Source organism: Rhinoderma darwinii, chromosome 4, assembly GCF_050947455.1.
Source record: "Rhinoderma darwinii isolate aRhiDar2 chromosome 4, aRhiDar2.hap1, whole genome shotgun sequence".
NCBI classification, from domain to species: domain Eukaryota; kingdom Metazoa; phylum Chordata; class Amphibia; order Anura; family Rhinodermatidae; genus Rhinoderma; species Rhinoderma darwinii.
In genome coordinates this window covers 208106467-208129685 of record NC_134690.1, presented here as the reverse complement: position 1 = coordinate 208129685, position 23219 = coordinate 208106467, and the positions used below count along the sequence as shown (strand labels likewise).

Genomic DNA, 23219 nt, shown 5'->3' with positions numbered 1-23219 from the left:
AAACCAAGTACAACCAAAGAATTTGCAAAAAATATATAATCCTTTATTACAATAAATACAAGAACATGTTGGCCAACAAGACCTAAAAACCACAAACAATTAAAATATGCACAGTGGACAACATGAGGTTTATTGACAAATGGCATATATACAGTAAATCAGAAAATGCCATGAATGTGTATAATCAAATAAATATATATAGCAGAAGCCAGGAGCTGTGGACATTCATTTTCACTGATCTGGCATGCAATATATTGGTTGGTATGGCTTCTGGGACTTATTATGACTTTAGGTGATTTCCTGGTTTCTATACCTACATACTCTCACGGACTACTCAGTGCTGGCTACTTAGTCTTTTTTGCATGTCATTTTTGACCAGGGTCTATATTATACTGTTCAGTCTTTGCATATCTTTCTGGAGATACAGCTCCAGGCTTCTGCTATATATATTTATTTGATTATACACATTCATGGCATGACTGTCAGTATGACTCTTGTTTGGCATTTTCTGATTTACTGTATATATGCCATTTGTCAATAAACCTCATGTTGTCCACTGTGCATATTTTAATTGTTTGTGGTTTTTAGGTCTTGATGGCCAACATGTTCTTGTATTTATTGTAATAAAGGATTATATATTTTTTGAAAATTCTTTGGTTGTACTTGGTTTTATATTTTTCCCTTAGGGGTGCTAATATCTGTCCTCACATACAGTTATAGGTATTTACACTTATAATGTGGTGACAGAGTCTCTTTAATATCATGTCTTTGTGTGACATGTTCCCAACGTTTACAAATCAGAAAGCCCATTGGTTTTTCTTTAGGTCAAACCTTGGATAAAAAATGTCCTTCTAATATCATCAGAATATTATAGTGAGAACAAGAATTATGACCAAATAAGTTAAAATGTAATGGATGTTATCCCACCCAGTAAAGTGTTGCAGTTGCGATGCTACATAGTCATGAAAATCTGTCAGCGCCAGTCCTCCTTTACTATTATTCCTACCTGATCAATCGGTAGCTCAAAAAGTCCAGCCTGGCCCTTGCCTTTCTATCTTTCCATAAAAATCGTCTAGTGACTGTATCCAAAACCTTTAGTTTGAACCTAAACGAATCGTTTAAACCTTTTTCAAATATTAATTTCGGCTTTAAACTTTTTTTTATAATGGGGTACAAGTTCAGGCAAAAATAGTCTTTTGGGGAGATTGATATTATCAAGCCTAAATATCTGATAGTCGAGATAACAGGTAGAGAATAAACAGTTTTTAATGTCATAAAAAATACATACATTATATAACCCGTAAAATAAATGTAAAACATAATTTAAAGAGATCAGAGAGCATTAAAAAAAAAAAAAAAAGTTAGGATTTAGGCGTGGAATTCTCTCTAAAAAAGGCCTTAAAGTGTTGTCCAGTTATAAGAAATGTATTGGCTATCCTCAGGAAAGGCCATCAAAATGTACTCGGTGGGACTTCCGGCACCCCCACAGTTGTTTTGAAGAGGCCGCAGCACTCCTTCTGTGTTATTCCTTTTCTGCTCACACTGTGGGTCGCTGACGCACTTGTAGCGGCGTTTCACAGCCTCCTCCCATCCCAGTACCAAAAATAATAGAGAAAACCGTGCTGTTAGCTCTGTATACCAGGCACGGGGGTACCAGGACATAAACCCGGGGGTTCCTGGGATGAAAATCCCACTATTTAAATAACCCCCTATACCTAAAAAAAAAAAAAGGGACTATACATTGGAAATGTATAGTCAACTTAACTGTTGCCCTACTCCTGAATGATTCGGCCTTCATTCCGATCCCCCGTTTTCCGCTCTCCAAGATGACCACCGCAGTCTTGAAGGCCATGAAGAGCCTCTTTGGAAGACTCAGACATGCCCTCATCTTCTCCGATGGACGAGCGCTGATGATGTTGGCACCCCTGAACAAAGCATTGACACATGGGGCGACATCATCAGCGCTCGACCATTGGAGGGCAATTGAGGGGGTATGTCTGAGACTTTCAAAGAAGCTTTCCACAGCAAAGTCTGAGGCTGCGGCAGCCATCTTGGAGAGCGGAGAACGGGTGGACCGGAATGCAGGAACGGATGCGGGATCATGCAGGGACGGGACAGTAGGTAAGTTGACTATACATTTCGAATGTATAGTCATTTTTTGGGAGGACTGGAGGGTAACTTTAATAGTGAGATATTCAGCCCAGGAACCTTAGGTTTATATCCTTATATGCACGCTGGTAACCTCCGTGCCCGGCACTCAGCTGACAGCACGGTGACTACCCGCCAGCTGTGCGTGCCCAGACTACCAATGACCGCAGACAGGGCACAAGTTTCAAAACAACTTCTGGGATTTAAATTCAAACACGGAAGCAACTTCCTCAAAATATTGCATGCCGGGTATTGTAGTTCGTTTACAGCTCTGTAGAATAGGAAGCGCCCATGCACGAACTTCCTTTCCCAGAAGCCTTTTGGCGGCCCCAGTGCTTGATGGTGCGAGGATGAATCAGTGGCGTTGTTATTAACGCCATATTGAGAGCAAAGGGAAGGAGACAGAGCCTGGTAACGCACGGTGTCATTGTGAGTGGGTCTACCATCCCCCGCCATCCTTCTCAGCCCCGCAACCCAGCGCTCTGGGCGAAGTTGATACCGCTCTGGCACACTCCACCGAAGCTGAAGGGCGAAGAATCGACGAGGGCGGACAGCTGGAGGAGGCAGCGCCTGAAGAGAGGCCGGGGAATCCAGCGAGCGGAGCCGCAGTCTGTAGACACCTCGCCCGGATCATAGAGTGATATATTCACCCGCCTTGCTCGGACATGGCCTGTGGAGCCACCCTTAAAAGGACTATGGACTTTGATCCTCTTCTTAGCCCGGCGGCCTCCCCAAAAAGAAGGCGATGTGCTCCCCTCTCCCCCTCCGGTCCCTCCCCACAGAAATACCTCCGTATGGAGCCGTCACCCTTCGGGGAGGTGTCCTCCCGGTTAACCGCAGGTAGGGCCTTGTGTCGGTTATTCGTGTGAGGAAAGAGCGCTGGAGGATGGGCATAGTGGGGGGAGGGGGATCAGCAAGGTGCCAGGAGAAGGGGGGAGTAGGGTAACTATATGCCTGAAAGGGGCATAATAGGGGTGAATGGTCTGTATGATGATCACATATCTGTGGTGTGCTGGGGGAGGGGGAGTATTCCCTGGGACTGATGACCGGGATGATGTCTGCTCCGCCATTCATTGATTGGCTTTTGTTCCCAGTAATTAGCAGTGATGAGAGTATTGCTGCCTGGTGTAGTCCTCACTTGTGTGTGTCCCTATGATAACACTGCTGTTCACCTTTTGTGATCAGTACCTATTACTGTATGTGCCAGCAGCTTTAAAAGGTAGGAATTAGGGCGAAGAGCAGTGTACCCTGAAGGGACAAAGCAGGTAAACCCCGGGCACACAGGTGGCAGTGTTGTCATAGATTGCTCACACTGGAGCTACAACACTAATCTGTCCATCTCAAGTAGCAGAAGACTGAGGTAAGGTGGACCCCCATGAGCTTGGAGATTGAGGGGTGTCTCAGGACTAGGTGGCTACACATGTGCAGTCTCTCTCTATTGAGATGAATGGGAGTTCCAGAACGCTCATTGTGCTACTCCCATCATGTCTTCTGCGGTCAGGACCTGCTGGGAGTTGGTTTCACAATAGCTGGAGAGCCCTGGTGTAAACCCTCTCGTAGCCCTTACCATTCACACATGTGGGAGGTGTTTCTTGAGGCCCCCCCCTGACATCGAGCTGTTTGTAGGGGTCCTGCTGCTGGAACCCCCCGCTAATCTGCTGTTAGTGTTGGGGTGAGCCGCTGTTTATGGAATTCTCCATATGCCCTAATGGGGGTCTGTTAACGGGAGTTATCCCAAGTGGAATACCCCGTTAAACAAAGCTGTGAATTTAATAGCACTAAAAAATAGGATGTACGTGCAAGATATTACAGGAAAAAGTTTAAAGAATGATACATTTCCTTAAAGGCATGTCGCCAGGCAGACCCCTTAACTTTTTGTGCAGCTCCCCTAATATTAAGAGTGGCGCATAACTCCAAGATAAAGTCCTGCTGCCATGTTTTTCTTAAGCTGCCCATACACTTTAGGCTTCGTTCACATCTGTGTCGGGACTCTGTTCGTGGGTTCTATCTGCGCTTTCTGTCAGGGGAAGCCATGAATGGAAACCATAGGTTTCCGTTTGCATCACCAGTGATTTCAATGGTGATGGATCCGGTGCAAATGGTTTCCGTATAGCGCAGTTGACTACAGTATTGATTCTATCAAAATGACGGCATCCTTACACAACGGTGACAGACGGAAACCATTTGCACCGGTTCCGTCACCATTGAAATCAATGGTGATGCAAACGGAAACCTATGGGTTCCCCTGACTGAAAGATTAGACGGAACCCATGAACAGAGTCCTGACGCAGATGTGAACGGAGCCTTGACTGGACTAAGCATTTGGCTGACATCTATCCCTGCATTCACACCTTTGGCAGGAGCTTTTCTGTGGGAACAAAGGGTCGTGCATGATGAAATCCAATGTCTGACCCTTCTTTCCCCTGACGAACACCCTCATACACATCAGATAGTCGTCCGATCCCACTGAAATTGGCAGGTTCAGCCGACCGTTATCTGATGTGTATGGCCATCTTTGGACCAGGATCACACACAGTTTGGATCACACACAGTTTTTGGACACAAAAGAAAGATGCATCAGTATTTTTGGATCCTTTTCTAGCTTTGGCTCATAAAACTGATCTTGAGATTAGGGTGGTTAAAGGGTTCAGTTCTGTGACTGAAAAGTATTGGCATTCTGGTGATGATTGACAAGTTTGTCTTTAAGAATTCGATTTTATGGGGTATAAATGTGACTGTTCCAGACTTCGCCCTTATTATTACAGCTCCATGTTGGCCTTACTGTACCTTCCAATTTTTATCAGGAAAAAATTGCTCCTTTGTACGTAGTATATCGGAGGTATTTCACGCTACCTGGCGAAGCAATATGTGGCGGTACACATGGTCTGTGCTGGTCTTCAGCGTGACCTCAGGCATATGGAGCTGGTTTATTAATCTGCTTAATGTTGTTTTGCTTAGAGAGAACCTTTCACCTCCCCATACATGTGCAGCGTGTAATGGGCAGGGCTGCACAAACCCCGGGGCACTTTAAATTTTTTCCTACCCTCCTCCGTTATATTTGACGTCCGATATTTCTCCCTGAACTGGCAAGGGGGCGTGTAACATTGCTGAGACACTGTCCAATCAGCTACGGACAGTGTCACAGCAAGAGCTGGAGAGCGTGTGCGCGCGCAGCTTGAAGCTGTGTGAGAGATCAGTCTTGTCCTTGTCTGCCGAGAGCGTGTTCTGACCTACCACACGGTGAGAATAGAGAACGGAGCCTAAAGGGGCTGCAGAAGGAGCAACCTAGGAGTATAATGTAGACTGACTGGTTTGACTTTTATGTTAAAGAGGCTCTGTCACCATATTATAAGTGCCCTATCTCCTACATAATGGGATCGGTGCTATAATGTAGGTGACAGCAGGGTTTTTTTATTTAGAAAAACTATTTAAACTATTTTCGCCAAGTTATGAGTGATTTTAGCTTTATGTTAATGACTTAATGCCCAACTGGACGTGTTTTGACTTTTGACCAAGTGGGCGTTGTGGAGAGAAGTGTATGACGCTGACCAATCAGCGTCATACACTTCTCCCCATTCATGTACTCGGCACATAGTGATCCTGCGTTGTTCACTATGTGCAGCCACATACTCACACAGTAACGTTACTGAAGTGTCTTGACGGTGAATAGACATCCGCTCCAGCCAGGACGTGATGTCTATTCACAATCCCGACACTTCGGTAACGTTTGTGTGGGGTTTACAGCACAATTTTTTTCTAAATTAAAAGCACTGCTGTCACCTACATTATGTAGGAGATAGGGCACTTATAATGTGGTGACAGAGCCTCTTTAAAATCTATAGATGAACCAGTAAAAAACAACCCAACTGGCTCCTAAAGTCTACAGTGCTTGGCCTATCCCTTATGGAGGCAATAGGTGAAGTCTGCACTAGGGTTGTCACGATACCAGAATTTGGACTTCGATACCGATACTTTGTGTAGTATTGCGATTTCGATACCAAAACCTCCACTCATATTAATAGTATTAACCCCATTATATTTCTCAGTCATAATGGGGTAATGTGTGAGGTACATGATAGGGTTAAAGTGTAGCTAAACGTTCGACAAACTTAGTTCTGACATGTCATAGTGACATTTCAGAAGTTTGGATTGGTGGGGGTCCGAGCACGGAGACCCCCACCCATCGCTAGAACAAAGCAGCTGAAGCGTTAGTGTGAGTGCTCAGCTGCTTCGTGTCTGTTCGGCTTTTCCTGGAAATAAATGTATCGGTGTACGGACTCAATAGAAAGTCTGAGCCCGTACTCCGATACATTTATTTCCGGAAAAAGCCGAACAGAAACCAAGCAGCTGAACGCTCACACGAGCGCTTCAGCTGCTTCGTTCTAGCGATTGGTAGGGGTCTCCGTGTTCGGACCCCCATCACTACAAACTTATGACATGTCACTATGACATGGCAGAAGTTTGTCGAACATTTAGCTACACTTTAATTACTATTAATGTGAGGCACATGGAGGTTAAATTCATCACACCTTGTGCCTTACATTAATAAGTGAAGTTTCGTTTTTTACAGCGTACACATCATAAATGACGCAAAAAAATTGTTGTGCGGGTTATTACGGCGGCGCCAATACCGAATATGTGTATGTTTTATGTATTGAGATTTATTTTAAATGTTTATTGTAAAAAAAGGTGTCTGTTTTTTTTTTGTTTTTTTTTTTTTTTTAAATGTAATATTACTTTATATTTTTACTTTATTTTTAAACTTTAATGTACTGGCATATATCAGATATATGCTAGTACATTAGCCTGTGTACTGATAGTACACAGGCAGTTGTTAGGGCATACTTGGGTATGTCCTAACAGGAAATATGGTAAGAGCCCTGGGGTCCTTCAATGGACCCTGGGCTGTCTGCCCATATATGGTATGGCCCTCGATTGCGTCACAGGAATTCCCTGTGACGCATCCATGGGCATCCCCCCCTTCTCATTTTCCCCTGAATGCTGCAGTCCGCTTTTGATCGCAGCATTCAGGGGAATAGCGGCGGAGATAAGAGGTTTCTCTGATCTGTGCCGTTAGATCGGTGCTGTGGCTTTGTTATACAGCCATTGCACCGCTCCTGACAGCAAGTGCGCGCGCGGTCAGCATGAGGTGATGCGGCCGGCGGTGCACTAATGAGCGGCGGTTCAGGCACTGAGGACAGAGCACGGGTGTTTTGCAGTGTGCCCGCCATATTGTCATTAGTGCAGCGCTGGCCGCATCGCATCATCCCGACGGCGCTCACTTGTCAGGACTCAGGAGAGCGGCAATGGCTGTATTACACAGCCGCAGCCCTGCTCTCATACATTCATGTATTAATATACTTAGCTGTGCGGCCGCACAGCTTCGTATCGAAATACATGAAATAACTGTATCGAACCGTTTGGGGTGCACAGTATTGAAGTTTCGATGCATCCTGCATCCCTAGTCTGCACATCTCTGAAAGAACTCTCCAAATGTCTTTACTAGGGTAGTGCATTTGTGGCCCTTCTTCCTCACAGCAGGGTGTTACATTCACACGTCTGAGGGATGTGACAACTCTTCTGAGGATGTTTGTTATTCTGGCCGACGCTTAGGATTGCTGTGTTTCGCTAATAACCTGCAGGGCATTGACCATTCTCCATGCTCGCCCGTTAGATCTATGGGCATATCTGCAGTTAGTTGATGATATAGACTGCCTTATATTTACTGGGGATGGTAAGGGAATTTGGTACTTGTTGCCTGTGCAAAAATACTGTGTATGTACATTGACATTTTATTGGGAGTTGCCATTTATAGAATTGTAGGCCGTCTATAAAGTGGTATAAAATGTTCCCCTAATGGAGTGTGTACCAGGCTCTTCTCTGCCATAAAAAGAACATTGTTGTGTCTAATAGTGTATTGGACTATGCCATGTGTAATGTGCGATTCTGCTGCAGTGTGGTTATATAGGGGACTATCACACGTAGTAACTGGAGTTCACCGCATCACTTATTCTAAGAGCCCGAATAGTAAACCCTGGCCGGCTATGAGAGCGGCTGACTCATGTGCGTTACAATGTGTCACTGAATGGAATGATAAGCGATGCTCAAACTTGTTCTGTTCACTGCTAGAAGAATGCAATGGCTGGCCAGTCATATTGGGCTTTTCAGAGTCTTGCATGCCTCAATGGCTTGACAGGTCATAGGACATGGTATGTATCATTGTGTAACCCAAAGCCAAGCTATACAAAAGCTTTTACTGTGGTTTTTTTTTTTATCCTACCTGTAATCACGTGTATGGGGTGCAAATGTTCCTAGGTGGTTTATTTTTTCTGATACAATGAAGGGGCGTTTTTTTTTACTGCATCTGACAGCGCGCCCGTGGAAATCCAATACATTCCTTAGCTGGAAATGTCCCTTCCAAGAGGTTGTCACCTCAGGTGTTTATGGTATATCCACAGGATATGCCATAAATGTGTGGTAGATGCAGGTCTTGTCTCTGGGACCTGTACCCATTCCCGAACAGGAGTCCCTCAACCTCTGTCGTGCTCGATGAGGTGGCTGCTGCATCCAGTCAAGTATAGGTGCACGACGGGCCAGAATACGAGCTACACTGTTTGCCTAACTCCCATAGAGGTAAATGTGAGTCGTGCTTCACTGTTTGCGTAAGCGTAGTTTGCTGTACTACGCTGTTTCTCTAACTCCTGTTCGCACTTATGGGAGCTACGCAAACGGCGTAGCTCACGTCCTGTCTTGTTGAGCACCTATACTCTGCCTGAATGTGATGGCCAGAGGTCACCACCAGGTGGGACGGGGGCTTGGGGACTCCCATTCAAAAGATAGGTGCATCATATCTTGTGGATGTGACATTGAGTTGACGCAACCCTTTTAAGGCTGGGTTTACACTTGCATGTTCGGTCCGTGAAGGAGCCGGGCTCCTAGCATCATAGTTATGTACGACGCTAGTCCCTGCCTCTCCGTGGAACTACTGTCCCGTACTGAAAACATGATTACAGTACGGGACAGTTGTCCGGCAGCGAAGCAGGGACACCTAGCGTCGTACATAACTATGATGCTAGGAGCCCGGCTCCCTGCAGTGTGTTCGGTCCGGGACTTGCGGCCGAAATACGTTCTTTACGGACCGAACATGCTCTTGTGAATTCAGCCTTTAATTTAGGGCTCAACATATTCCCAGAAGCCAGGTAGCCAGTGTGCCTAGAAATTTGCAAAGAGAATATGAACTTAGAGCTAGTGCTTGGCGATTAATCTAATTGATTCGATTAATTCACCATTCAAATTGGCACGATTCTGGATTTGCCCAGAATCGTGAAATTGTTACAGGCCCCTTCCCCATAGCGGGGGAGAGAGAAAAAAAAAAGCTATATTAACAAGCAGACCCACTGCACAGCGCATTTACTTTAATGAATGCCGACCAGGAGTGAGAGGTCTGGGGTTTGATAACTGCGTGTGAGTCCAGAGCTTGTTTTAGGCCTCATGCACACTTCCATCACCGTTTTCACGGATCAGTATGTCCGTTATGGTATCTGTGTGGTTTTCGTGTGTCCGGTTCGTGTTTCCGTTTTAAACGGACGTTGTGCTTCCGTTTGGCTTCCGTTTTCACGGATCCGTTAAAAAAACGAACGGTATTAAACTTCGTTTGAGTCTCAACATCCATCTTCAGGAAAGAATGTGTGCTGTAGTCTGTGAACTTTGGCGCGCCCTGCCGCTGCTAGGGCAACGGATCTGTCAAAAACGGACGGCACACGGAAGCTTTCCGTGTGCCGTCTGTTTTTTTTTCACGGACCCATTGGCTTCTATGGGTCCCACGGTCACAGAATCACTGACAAAAGTAGGACATGCTCAACTTTTTACGGAACGGAACAACGGATCCGTGAAAATAACGGAAGTGTGCATGGGACCATTGAAATGAATGGGTCAGGGTGCTGTCAGTGGAAAAAAAAAGGATCGCACCCTGAAGGAAAAAACTGAAGTGGGCATCATGCTATACTATATTGTAATAGTTCTGACTTTTACGGATGCGATACCAACTTTGTTTACACTTTTTTTTTTTTTTTTTAATCTTTTACGAGAGGGGGAAAGGTTTTTTTTTTGTTTTACTTTATATATATATATATATATATATAATTTATTTTTTTATTTTTTTACACACTTTATTAGCCCCCTAGGGGACTTGAACCAGTGATGGTTAGATCGCTGGTACAATATACTGCAATACTAACGTACATCGTCATTTTTACAGGCATCTCTTAAGAGGCAGAGTGAAGGCAGCCATGGGGGCCTTCATTAGGCCCCTGGGCCGTCGTTAGCCCCTGATCTCACTGCGGGGCGCGATGACTTTTCAACGCCTCAGATGCTGCGGTCACGATTGACTGCAGCGTTTGAGAGGTTAAACAGCCAGGAACAGCGCTGCTCCCGTCTTAGCTGTATTTTACAACAGACACCCGGGACTGACACCTGCAGCATATGGGGCGCGCTCCAATCATCACCACGCACCCGGACGTAATAGCACGTCGGTATGCGAAGGGGTTAAAGTTCGTTCATCTGCTGATCGTTCCCCTGTTAACACAGGGCAATTATCGTCAACGAGCGTTCTATGAACACTTGTCTGCCCGTTAAAGGGCCTTAATCATGTATGTCTGGATTTTTCCAGGCGTACACTCTAATCGTAGGAAAAAATTTGTGAATGGGACCTTATGTGTATTTTACCTCAGGTCTCACTGTTCTGCTGCTCATATGCACCACACCATATATACTGTATTTTTATTTTTTTTCCGTTTTATTTAACAAAAATCTGAAACTCGAGATCCAAATTGAAAATCGTCCACAGTGTTGAAAAAAAATCTAGATTCTATTTTTTTTTTTACAAAATCGGCCAGCCCTACTTAGAGGTGATAAATAACAGGTGGATCCTTCGTGTCTGAGACACAGGACCGCTGACCTGATGGATTCAGGCTTAAGCGCAAGATACAGCTTCTATGTATCCAGAATATATGGAAGTTGTATTTTATTTTTATTTTTTAATAAAACCAATTAGGCTATGTTCACATCTGCGTCAGGGCTCCGTTCCAACGGAGCTTTCCGTCGGGACGGAGCCCTGACTGACACAAACTGAAACCAAAGCTATCCCTTTCCATCACCATTGATTTCAATGGTGACGGAACCGGTGCCAATGGTTTCAGTTTCTCTATTGTGCAAGGTTTCCGTCGTTTTGACGGGATGAATACCGTAGTAGACTACGCAAATGTGAACGAAGCCTTACAAAGCTGTTTACAATAATGATACATTGTTTTATTAAAAAAAAGTGTTCAAAGGTCTGCATAGCCATTAATGCTAGGACTCCACGTTTCATGTGCTACTTCAATGTTTCACTATGGGATCGAAAGTTGCAATAATAGATAATTTTTATTAGTGCTACGGTGCCTTGCTGCCTAATATATATATATATATATATATATATATATATATATATTTATTTATTTATTTTTTTATTTTTTTTTAATGGATTCTGTTGTATGAAATAGTGCAGTTTACTATGCTATTCCATACCTCAAATGAGAAAAGTTGTATACTGCATATACCAGCCCAAGGACACTCTTTTGGCCTCCATCTGGCTAATGGAGCCCTATAGACTTGTTTATCAAGTACATCGGGAGCTTTTCTGGTATATACGCAGAATGTAATGCTATAATGTGATGTGGTAAGGATTAACTTCAAAACTGAGGAGCTATATTCTCCCTCTATGGCACATGCTTCTTACTGTGCAGTAGGTGTGGAGGGATCTGGGATGTTTCAGAGAACTTCATTTATAGCGGGGGATTAGTCACACGCTGTGGTTAGTAACACATCTGTCAAGAGTAGTTTCCTTACGCAATTTTCTTGCTGACGTCTCTTCCTGCCCAGTTTGAGACGTTCATGCTTGTTATGACCGTAAAAGATTTAGTTCACTTAGCGATTGGGCCAAGCGTCAGACGTGAACATTTGTACACCCTAAAGTAGAAATTCTCAATCTTTTTCTACTGGGACCTCACCAGCCAGAATATGGTGATACCTTAGCATCGGTCATGGTATACACCAACGGTTTACCAAAAATTACCTAAATGTATCTTAAAATGAACCCAGTAGATCACTAAAACAAACACGAGCAGTCTGTTATATTAATTGGTGCAGCCATTGTCAAAGCTTACTGCCCAGCTGCGCCTCTCCAACAAGTAGTATTGCCTCCGTGTGAAGCACCGACATAAAGAATGTACAAACAGAGCTTTAAAGGGGTTTTCTCATAATCATTATTTATCACCTATCCATAGGATAGGTGATAAATATATGATTGCGGCAGTCTGACCGCAGGGACCCCCCCACCGATCACAAGCTTACTTTGCCGTTCCTGGGAGCCCCATAGGAATGGAGCGGTAGTGCGCATCTTCGACCATTACTTCATTAATTTCTATGGGGCTGCCGAGCGCTATCTTTGGCAGCCCCATTGAAATGGAGCGGTGGCAGGGCATGCGCACTACCACTCCATCCCTATGGGGCTTCCAGGAACAGCAAGGTATGCACGTTATCGTGATTGGGGAGGGTCCCAGCAGTCGGACCCTCACCAATTATGTATTAATCACTTATCCTTTGGATAGGTGTTTAATAATAATGGGAAACCCCTTTAATCCCTTATTGACAGGCCTATTATTTTGCGTGATGAGTTGTATTTTTTATGTATTTTTTTTTTTTTTAAACTTATCTATCTTTTTTACTTTTAGTCCTACAGCAGGACTCAACTATGTGGTGATTTTTGTAAAACTGTCAGCTGTGCCATACTTATGCCACAGCACATTTTATGGTGCTGTTTTAATAAGTGCCCCTAATGACCACTTTGAAACTTGGCAGTCAAGGGGTTAAATTGCTTGGAAGGGTATAAAGCTCCTCCTCAGCACATCTTTGATTGTCAATCTAATGTCTCTGGACCTGAAAACTGCCAGGCTAAGTACAGTTGCACACGACCGAGTGCCACTGGGGCTGTATTTCACTCCATCCGAGTGGCACCTGATAGTTTTCACAGACCCAATTCGCTTTAGCGAATTAATCGGGTCCGTGAAAACGTACCCTACTTTCCGATCCGTGGAACGATAGGACATTTCCTATCTTTCCGCGGATCACGGACGGGACCCGGCCAGCACACGTGGTCGTGTGCATGAGGCATAACAGCGAGTTATGCTAGGACTGTCCAGATTGTACCGCTGGCCCTCTGATTGTTTAGACATGCACGCCCCATAATGACTGCCCTATGAAGACTTTACATGTGTGTCATGTCCAGATAGCTGTATATATGAGTGTGAGAATGCTGAGCGGCTGACTTGATCAGTAAAGCTAAACCCTGATGAATGTGTCTTTTATCCAGTGTTTCTACTTGTTTTGCAGAACAAATCCTTTACAACATAAAGCAAGAGTATAAACGCATGCAGAAGAGAAGGCATTTAGAAAGCCACTTTCAGCAAACAGAACCCTGCTCCAGTGAAGGCCACCCACAACATTTTTTGCCTGTTGCGCCAAATTTACCCGGTGAGTGAGCCACAGAGTGAAATCCGCGTCCGCTAGGAGCTGGTGTAGATCTTTTTATGAACTTTTCTATTGTAAGTTATTGTAAATGGGTTGGAATGCGGTGGCCCCACCCTTTCTAGTAAGCCCCTCCCATTCTTTAGAAAAGTGCCGTGAACAGCAGAAATGCTCCAAGTTGCAACTTTTGTGACATTTGCGGCTTTTGTACAGGGTAGAAAAGTTAACAAATTCCCCCATAGAGTCCATATAGTAGCAATGACGACAGCATTCTTGTTTAGTCCCTTAAAGGGGTTGTCCGAGATTTAATGACTTTGTGTTAATTCTTGCAATTTATAAATGTAAATATATTTGTCATATACTTACATTTTCCAAAGTGGCCCCGTTTCCAGATCCTGCCGTGGGGAACTTGACGAGTGATGTCCCTCTCTGCTCTGGCTGCTTTGTTGATCTTGAATTCTTTGCCGGGTATACGACACGTCACTTGTCACGCGGTGTAGATCGGCTTGTTTTGCTTCACAGCCCGTAACGCGCATGCGCTGTCACTGCTGTTCTCGCAGTCCCTGCTGCTCTTGAGATAACAGCAGGGGCTGCGCATGCACGTTACAACAGAACAAGCCGATACACACCACGTGACAAGTGACGTGTCATATATCCGGCAAGAATTCAAGATCAACAAAGCGGCAGAGCCAGTGCAGAGAGCGACGTCACCCGTCAAGTTCCCCACGGCAGGATCTGGAAACGGGGCCACTTTGGAAGTATTACAAATATATTTACATTTATAAGTTACAAGCATTAACACAGTCATTAAATCTCAGACAACCCCTTTAAGGACAGAACAATTTTTTTATATTTCCTTCTTTGCATCCCAGCTCTCATAACTTTTTTGTACGATGTAGTTGTATGAGACTTTGTTTTTTGCGGGATGAGTTGTACATCGATCATCATACATCTGTTGTACAGGTTGTTGCAGTCGTGGCGATACCAAATGTGTGTATATTTCATGTTTTGGGACTTCTATTTTAAAGTTTATTCATTGTGTATTTTTTTTTACAAATTTTTATTCATTTAACAATTTATTTTTATTGTAACTTTTTTTTTTTTTTTTTATCCCAGATTGATTTTAAATTTTTAATGTACTTGTATATATCTATATGCCACTATATTAGTCTGTGTACTGATTTTACACATGCAGTTGTTAGGCCATATCTCAGTATGCCCTAACAGGAAATCTGGTCAGACAGCCCTGGGGTCCTTCAATGGACCCTGGGCTGTCTGGCCATACCAGTTATGGGCCTTGATTGCGTCACAGGGATTTCCTGTGACTCTATCAAAGGGCAGTCCCCCCTTCTATTAACTTTCAATGCCGCGATCAGCTCTGATTAGTCGTTGCCCCGCTCCTGATTGCGAGCAGACACTTGCTGTCACACAGAGAATGCGCGGAGCACCCGCCACTCAGGACCAGTATTCTCGTCTTGTGTCGGCAACTAGTTAAAATACTTTCTTTCTTGTGCCCAAACAAGCATACAGATACTGCTTGACTACAAAATAAAGTACTCTAAAGCAGTCTAAAGGGTTACTTGCATTCTGCTGCCATTGAAGTTTGGTGCTGTTTTATTCACTATAATTTAGTGATCAGTCAACTGATAGATTATTATCTGGGATTGTCTTTTGCAGCCCCTCAGTTTTTTGAAGACCTTTGGCAATCCCTGTACGTATTTGTAGACCAGTAGTGGCAAAAAAAATAAAGAAACAACCCCGCGTGATACCCTACCATTCAAACCCCAGAAAAGCCTGCGACACTAGTAAAAAAAAAAAAAAAACAGCCGGCAACTCCAACATAATGGAAAAAGTGGAAATGTCATCCTGTTTGGGGACTGCTGGATTTTATATAGCCATCTTGTTTTTTTTTTCCCTTTTTTAAAATCAATCTATCTTGATATCTGAAATCTTTTGGTGATCTTGCAAAATCCTGTCCCCGCTATGGTCCGCAAGCACTGGTTTTGACAGGGCCTTATAAAAGCAGTACATGTCAAACTCACTGAAAAGTTAAATACGTACTGGAAGCTGAACACGTGATGGACAATCTGTCCAGTGCCGGTGGTATGTCATACAATGGATCTGACACTGGGTCAGGATTTCGGAAGCCTACTCCGTCAAAAATTGGGCATTAAATATTTCAACGCATTGGCTTATTGGAGAATTTACATTTGTGGTTTTAATTTATTTTATTTTTATTGAAGGAACATCATTAGCATCACCACTGAGGAAGGAACAGCCACTGTTTACTCTGAGACAGGTTGGAATGATATGTGAACGTCTTTTAAAAGAACGAGAAGATAAAGTTCGTGAAGAGTATGAAGAAATTTTGACCACAAAACTGGCAGGTATGACCAGCCTTATGCCCGATGATGCTGGCCTAGGAATATGGGTAGTGGCTACCCAAAGTTATAAGTGCAGTATTGGCTGTACCTGGCCTAATGCACGTTGCAGTCTTTCTGCTTTTTTCCTTTTTTTTTTTTCCCTTTTGGTATTGGCTTTCAGTTGATCCTAAACCGAGATAAAGGATGACTTCTATAAATCTTTTGGGCCCAGTCCTAGTTTGGATGAAAAATAAGCATCTAAAAACGGCATTAAGGCCCAAATGAGATTCTCTGCAAGCTTAAAGGAAAATCTCCGCAGTCTTGAGGCCTTGTAACAATATCTGTTGTCTGGTTTGATTTCCCTGGTGCGGTGGTCCCAAGTGCCACTCTGCCCTGAGTGACTTGTAGCATCCAATGAAGTGACCGCTAGAGCTGTCACTTGGGGCAGGGCTGGCAGCGTACAGTGAGGCAAGAGCACTTGCACATCAAGGAGTCGGTTCAGTGGCACTTGCGACCGTGGCGCCGGGGGAATTTAACATTGATTTCTCTGTAACGCAACTTCCATGACTTGCAAAAGGTAACGTTACAATCACCTCCCCTGCATAGCACCATCAGCCGTTTTTGAGGCATTAAAACTGCTAGATTCCTAATAAATTCTATTATAGATGTCAGTTTAAAGAGTTGTCCAAACTTTTGTAAACAAAGGTTATTTACTGTCTAATGTAGGTATGTATTTTTCTAATCTATTTTGTGTATCAATTCCTTTTTCAAGGTCTCTGCTTGCAGTCGGTGAATGGAAACATTCTTGTTTACATACAGAGGCTAAAAACCTCTCCTGATCATGAGCTGCTCATACTGCACAGAACTCTGGTGACCAACTGTGCACCTGTATCCGTAACGGCATGATCAGGATGGGTTTTCAGCCTCTTGCTGCAAACAAGAATGAGTTGAATTTACACAATGGTATGTAAGCAGTTTAACTCTTTATACATCACTTGGCACGGATGTCTCTTAAAGAGGATCTGTCACGTATTCTCAAACGACAGCATAATCGCTTAGTTAGCGTCTGTCGCTGCCTTTTGTTGCCCTCAGACAGGGCCGCATAAAGTAGTGACACGTGCTGATTTCATTATTCAAAAATGTGTTGTCGTTTTGGAGAATTGACCCTTAAAACTTGCATCCTGCGATTCAGGGCTTGAGTCCAATAATATTCCTATAGTCACGCTCCCCTCTCCCTCCAGCTGTTGATATCTTCCTATGCGCAGTAATAGGGGAAAAGCGTCAATCAGCGGCTGGGGGAGCCTAAATCTAGGACTATCATTGGACTCCAGGGTTGAATCGGACGCGTGTCGCAAGTATAAAGTGTAAATTCCCCAAAACCACAAAGACCTAATAAGCGACAAACTGATGAAATCAGAGGGTCTGTCATTACTTTATGCCCTCCGACAGGACAGCAGGATTATGTGAACGATCCGCTTTAAGTTACATTAAGGAGTCTTGTTTTATATTGTAATCGGAGCATAAATTACCTCATGGTCCCAATAAATGAATTACACTGATGTGACTCTCCTAATATTATCTTTTAGAACAATATGATGCGTTTGTCAAGTTCACGCATGACCAGATTATGCGACGATATGGAGAGCAGCCTGCTAGTTGTAAGTATATTTAAGAAAATAAATAATTAGGTCTAGTAAGATTGCTTGTGATGGCCACTTTATGGGGAAATGAGCGGAGTAAGTTATGGTAGAATATGGATTGGACTGGTTTTGTAAGAAAATAGCCATGGTTTTTTTTCTAATCCAGTACAATCCCTTTTTAAATTCAATCTTGTGTAAGTGTCAATTGTCCATCCGCTATCTGGCATTGCAGATCAGCCCCTTCACTTGGATTAGGGGGGGTGGAGCAGACCCTTTATTATATACTCTTACGACCCATGAAACATTGGGCTTGTTGATGCTAGATACTCCCGTTCTAGGTTACTCGGCTCCGCTGTCTCCTGGGCCACTTCCTGGTTAGGTGGTCGGGAGTTATGTAAACAGCCGGGTGCTCACTGAGCTATGCTGTTTCCATAACTCCCATAGAAGTGAATGGGAGTTACTGAAACAGCGTAGCACGGCGCGCTACGCTGTTTCCAGAACGCTGTAGCTACTCCCATTCACGTCCATGGGAGTTACGGAAACAGCAGCAGGAGCCAAGTAACCTAGAACAGGATTAAGGGGGCCCCCTTCTAGAGATAGATGCAGGTCCCATCTCTGGTACCCGCACCTATCGGACATTTATGGAATATTCTGTGGATATCCTATAAATGTCCAAGATGGGAACCCCCCTTTAAAGGGTAACTAAACGTTCAACAAACTTCTGACATGTCATAGTGCATGTCCGAGCACAGAGACCCCCACCAATCGCTAAAACGAGGCGGCAGAAGTGCTCGTGCGAGCGCTGAGTTGCTTAGTTTCTGTTTGGCTTTTTCCGGAAATTGATGTAGCGGTGTTTGGACTCAATAGAGTCTGGGCCTGTACACCACTACATCGGCTTTCTGGGAAAAGCCGAACAGAAACGAAGCTGCTCGGCGCTCACACGAGCTCTTCTGCCGCCTCGTTTTAGCGATTGGTGGGGGTCTCAGTGCCCGGACCCCCACCAATCAAAACTTCTGACATGTCACTGTGACATATCTGAAGTTTGAACATTTAGTTACTCTTTTAATGAATGTGGAAAAGCATTTCTTATGCAGCCAACCCTATTTGTAAAGCGTGACTCATTCACGGAGCTAGATCTTGGCCAGGTAGCATCCCAACGCTGAGTTTTCTTTATACATGAACTGCTAAATTGAGGGTTGTTGGGACAAGCATGAACGAATGGCGGTTTCTATTTACGGGTTGCTTATGTGTCCGTGACCTAAGGGAAACTCCAACAACAATTATTCATTAGGTGACTCAATACATGGGTGACTACAATGCATCTCCATGCTCCCCTGGAGACCAACGGTTTCACTTGCAATACTGCAGAAGGGCTGTCTACTTATATTCTGATACACTTCTACATGCTCCACAGCCAGGAGGAAACTGCTCCGGAGTTGGAATTTCTAAATTATTATTTAACCCTTTCCTGCCATAGTGAGTTTTTTAATATTTCTTTCTACCAACTTCAGAGGCATAACTTTGACAGAGCTACAATGGCTTGTTTTTTGATTGAGGAGTTGTAATTTTGAATAGCACCATTTAGTGTACCATATAATGTTCTGAAAAACTCTGGGGGGGGGAAAGGTTTTGATGGGTTGGAATAGTGACAAAATAAATTCAGCTTTTTTTTTTTAATTTTTTTTTAAATTTAGAGTTAACAGTTCATTAAAAATGAAACACTTGAGGCTCTGTCACCAGATTTTGCAACCCCTATCTGCTATTGCAGCAGATCGGCGCTGCAATGTAGATTACAGTAACGTTTTTATTTTTAAAAAACGAGCATTTTTGGCCAACTTATGACCATTTTCGTATTTATGCAAATGAGGCTTGCAAAAGTACAACTGGGCGTGTTGAAAAGTAAAAGTACAACTGGGCGTGTATTATGTGCGTACATCGGGGCGTGTTTACTACTATTACTAGCTGGGCGTTCTGATGAGAAGTATCATCCACTTCTCTTCATAACGCCCAGCTTCTGGCAGTGCAGATCTGTGACGTCACTCACAGGTCCTGCATCGTGTCGGCACCAGAGGCTACAGTTGATTCTGCAGCAGCATCAGCATTTGCAGGTAAGTAGCTACATCGACTTACCTGCAAACGCCGATGCTGCTGCAGAATCATCTGTAGCCTCTGGTGTCGATGTGTCCTCGCTCGTCTGACACGATGCAGGACCTGTGAGTGACGACACAGCGTGATCTCTGGAGAACACGGCTGTGTCTGCACTGCCAGAAGCTGGGCGTTGTGAAGAGAAGTGGATGATACTTCTATACACAACGCCCAGCTAGTAAAAGTAGTAAACACGCCCCGATGTACGCACATAATACACGCCCAGTTGTACTTTTACTTTTAAACACGCCCAGTTGTACTTTTGCAAGCCTCATTTGCATAAATACGAAAATGGTCATAACTTGGCCAAAAATGCTCGTTTTTTAAAAATAAAAACGTTACTGTAATCTACATTGCAGCGCCGATCTGCTGCAATAGCAGATAGGGGCTGCAAAATCTGGTGACAGAGCCTCTTTAAATTTGTGTCTCCATAGCTTTTTTTTTTTTTTTTTTTAAATGTGTATTTGTTTGGAAGAGGATGTGAAATTTTATAATTTGTTACAGTACGAACAAGTACAGTAAATAAAACAATAGAAACCAGACAAAGGACACGGCATCTGGTAGGCACTATAATGCAAGAATACTTTCAGAAGAGATGTAGCACATATAGAACATACCTCTCCAATGAATTAGGAATAGTGGTGTGCCCTTGCAATGCCTCACAAAAAAACATTCACACCACATTCATCCCATGCCCCATTCTTCCAAACCCCATCCCCCCCCCCCCCCCCCCCCTTTAAACTGCAGAGTCGGATGTCTCCGACCATCTGGACCAGATCTTATCAAATTTATCAGGACAATTTCTGTTTAAATACAATTTACTTTATACATGGGTACATATTTATTCCCCATTTGCTTCCAGTGAGCCAAACTAGGGCCCTCCGTGGCCTTCCACGCCATAATGAGGATGTGACATTTTTACTGTGTCCTCTGTGTGGGATACATAATGATATTCTATGCGGCGATACCAATTATGTTTTTATATATATTTTAGTTAAATGTTAAGGTACAGAAAAAGCCCTTTGCCACTGTGTAAGGCTGCAGACCTAGGAGGTCGTTAATAGGTCCCCAGCTGCCATGACAACTCGCTGGCACTTTGCTATCACATCACGGGGGCAACAGGGCACGCCGTCTAACGGCTTAGATACGGCGGTGTCTCTGATCTTTGTTTGTTACAGCTGGATGTCTTAAAGGGGGTAATGGGTTAATTCAGAAGGGGGGGGGCAGAACTTTCCCCATCAATGCTATTTATTATTATCTAATTATACTGTAATTTGTCCATGTTTTAACTCTAATTTTATTTTCTATGCAGATGTTTCATGAATTGTTCCTCGCCTTTCCTGGCTGTTTCCCCCATATTGCTGCAAGATGTCCTAGTTAAGAGTTGCAGCAAGGCCATATTTCCTTCCCTGTGAACACAGCTTACTTTCAAGCTTCTGTCAGTGGCAACCACTCTTATGCAGCAACTGGTTTTCGAGTGCTCCCTGATGTCCGTGCCACCTGGATGTGGATCTATGCTACCTGTATTAATATACCAGTGGCCTCATTGCTGTATCATTGAAATCTGGCTTTATTTTTATTTTTTTTGTTAATGTTTTAAAAATGGATTAAAGCTGGTGTTCAAGAACATGGCCTGTACCTGTTGTATAAATCAGTCCTCTTCTTGACACGTTTTCAGTGATGTTAAAACCGTTAATGCAATGCATTAACAGCTGACTACAAACACAGCGTCCACTGTCAGAACAGTGGCATAAACAATGGGACTTTTTTTTTTTTTTAAAGTGACATTTATCAGATCTGACTTTGAAAGAAAATAGGGCATGTGCATTTTAAAGAACTTTCTTGGGGGAGGTAAAACGGATTTGATTACTTGTTTTGTAGTTTTTATTTATTCTATCAGTCTTTAACAAATGTTTAATGCATTTTTTTTTCTGTCTTTCATTGTTTAACTGCCTTGTAGTACTGGAATTTAGTTGGTAAATAAAAAAAATGTACAAAAGCTGTTTTGTTTTTTTGGGGGGGTTTTAAATGTTTTATGACTGACACTGGCTGTACAGTGAAAATTAGTAAATGGGATTTATTTTTTCATAACTTGTCTATAGGGGCCAGTATTACAGTAGTTGGTGCTGGTGTAAAAAAGATAGTCATATGAGACCACATCAACTTTGCAAACAAAAAAAGACAAGATCCTGCACCACTTCTATGCAATTATTTATAATTAAAGGGCATACACAGGATATGCCATAAATGTCTGATAGATGTGGGTCTCAACTCGGGTGCCTACACCGAGCCCCTTCCACTCTCTTCCTGCCTGGTGAGGTCGCCGCTGTGCTTGACTGGTGCTGTAAGGGTATGTTCACACGCCCTATTTACGGACATAATTCAAGCGGTTTACATCTCTAATTACGGATGAAAAAACGACTAAACCTTATCTTTTACGCGCCGCTGTCAAAAGACGCCCGTCTCAAAGGAGTGCATGACTCCAATGAAAACCAACTCCAATTACGTCCGTAAAAGACGCCGCAAAAAACGCGTGCACTTGTCAAAACGTCTGAAATTCAGGAGCTGTTTTCGCCTGAAAACAGCTCCGTAATTTCAGACGAAATTGGCGTTGTCGTGTGAACATACCCTCGTAGAAGTAAAAGGGCGTTATGAAAACCATACAGTGAGCTCGGTTGTTTCCGTAATTCCCGGCCACCTCTCCATTCTTTGCCCGGATGCAGTAGCCATCTGCTACCTCGTCTGATTGGGAGTTCTGGAGATAGGTGTGGGACCCATCTATCTGACAATTACGGCATATTATGTGGATATACCATAAATGTCTAAGATGGGAATACCCATTTTAAGACCAACTTTGAGCAAAAGTGTGAAACTTCTTCAACATAGTCAGTCATGGGGTAATTTTGTTGCACGTAAGGGGGGAGATTTCTAGTATACTGGCCACAAATAAGAATTGATTCCTGCCACACTTAAAAGATAGAGACTAAAATAGATGGTCAACATATGCTCTATCTTTTGAGTAAAGCTTGTATAAACAAATTACCATGGTATGTTCTGTTTTTTTAAAGGTGTGTGTGTGTGTATATATAGATATATTTTTTTTTTGCGTTACATTGGGGGACACAAACCATGGGTATATGCTGTTCACACTATTAAATAAGTGACGCCTACAGGATATACCCTGCCCACAGACACTGAGCTATTCAGTCTTCGCTTAGTGTCGTAGGAAGGAGACTCTTAGAGCAGCACTCTCTACCTAGAATTTTCTTTGTGTTTTATTATTTTTCATTATGAAGAACTAGGGTCACAGACTCTACATGTGTTCCCATTTGGTGGGCACACAGTGTCCTATGCAAATGCA

At 43.4% G+C, this 23219-nt stretch overlaps 1 protein-coding gene across 1 annotated transcript; it reads left to right on the top strand.

Annotated features, from left to right (window-relative positions):
* The first annotated feature begins 2471 nt into the window (after positions 1-2471).
* Positions 2472-21857, top strand: AKIRIN2 (akirin 2). The gene is made up of 5 exons (XM_075862134.1): positions 2472-2988; positions 13576-13716; positions 15954-16097; positions 17660-17731; positions 21171-21857. The coding sequence occupies exons 1-5, from the start codon at positions 2814-2816 to the stop codon at positions 21179-21181; spliced, it is 543 nt and encodes a 180-aa protein (XP_075718249.1). The 5' UTR covers positions 2472-2813; the 3' UTR covers positions 21182-21857.
* The last annotated feature ends 1362 nt before the right edge of the window (positions 21858-23219 follow it).

Coding starts and splice junctions, on each gene's coding strand:
- AKIRIN2 (XM_075862134.1), top strand. CDS start 2,814: ATGGCCTGTGGAGCCACCCTTAAAAGGACTATGGACTTTGATCCTCTT. Junction 13,717..15,953: donor TGTTGCGCCAAATTTACCCG/GTGAGTGAGCCA, acceptor TTTTTATTGAAG/GAACATCATTAGCATCACCA. Junction 16,098..17,659: donor TTTGACCACAAAACTGGCAG/GTATGACCAGCC, acceptor ATTATCTTTTAG/AACAATATGATGCGTTTGTC.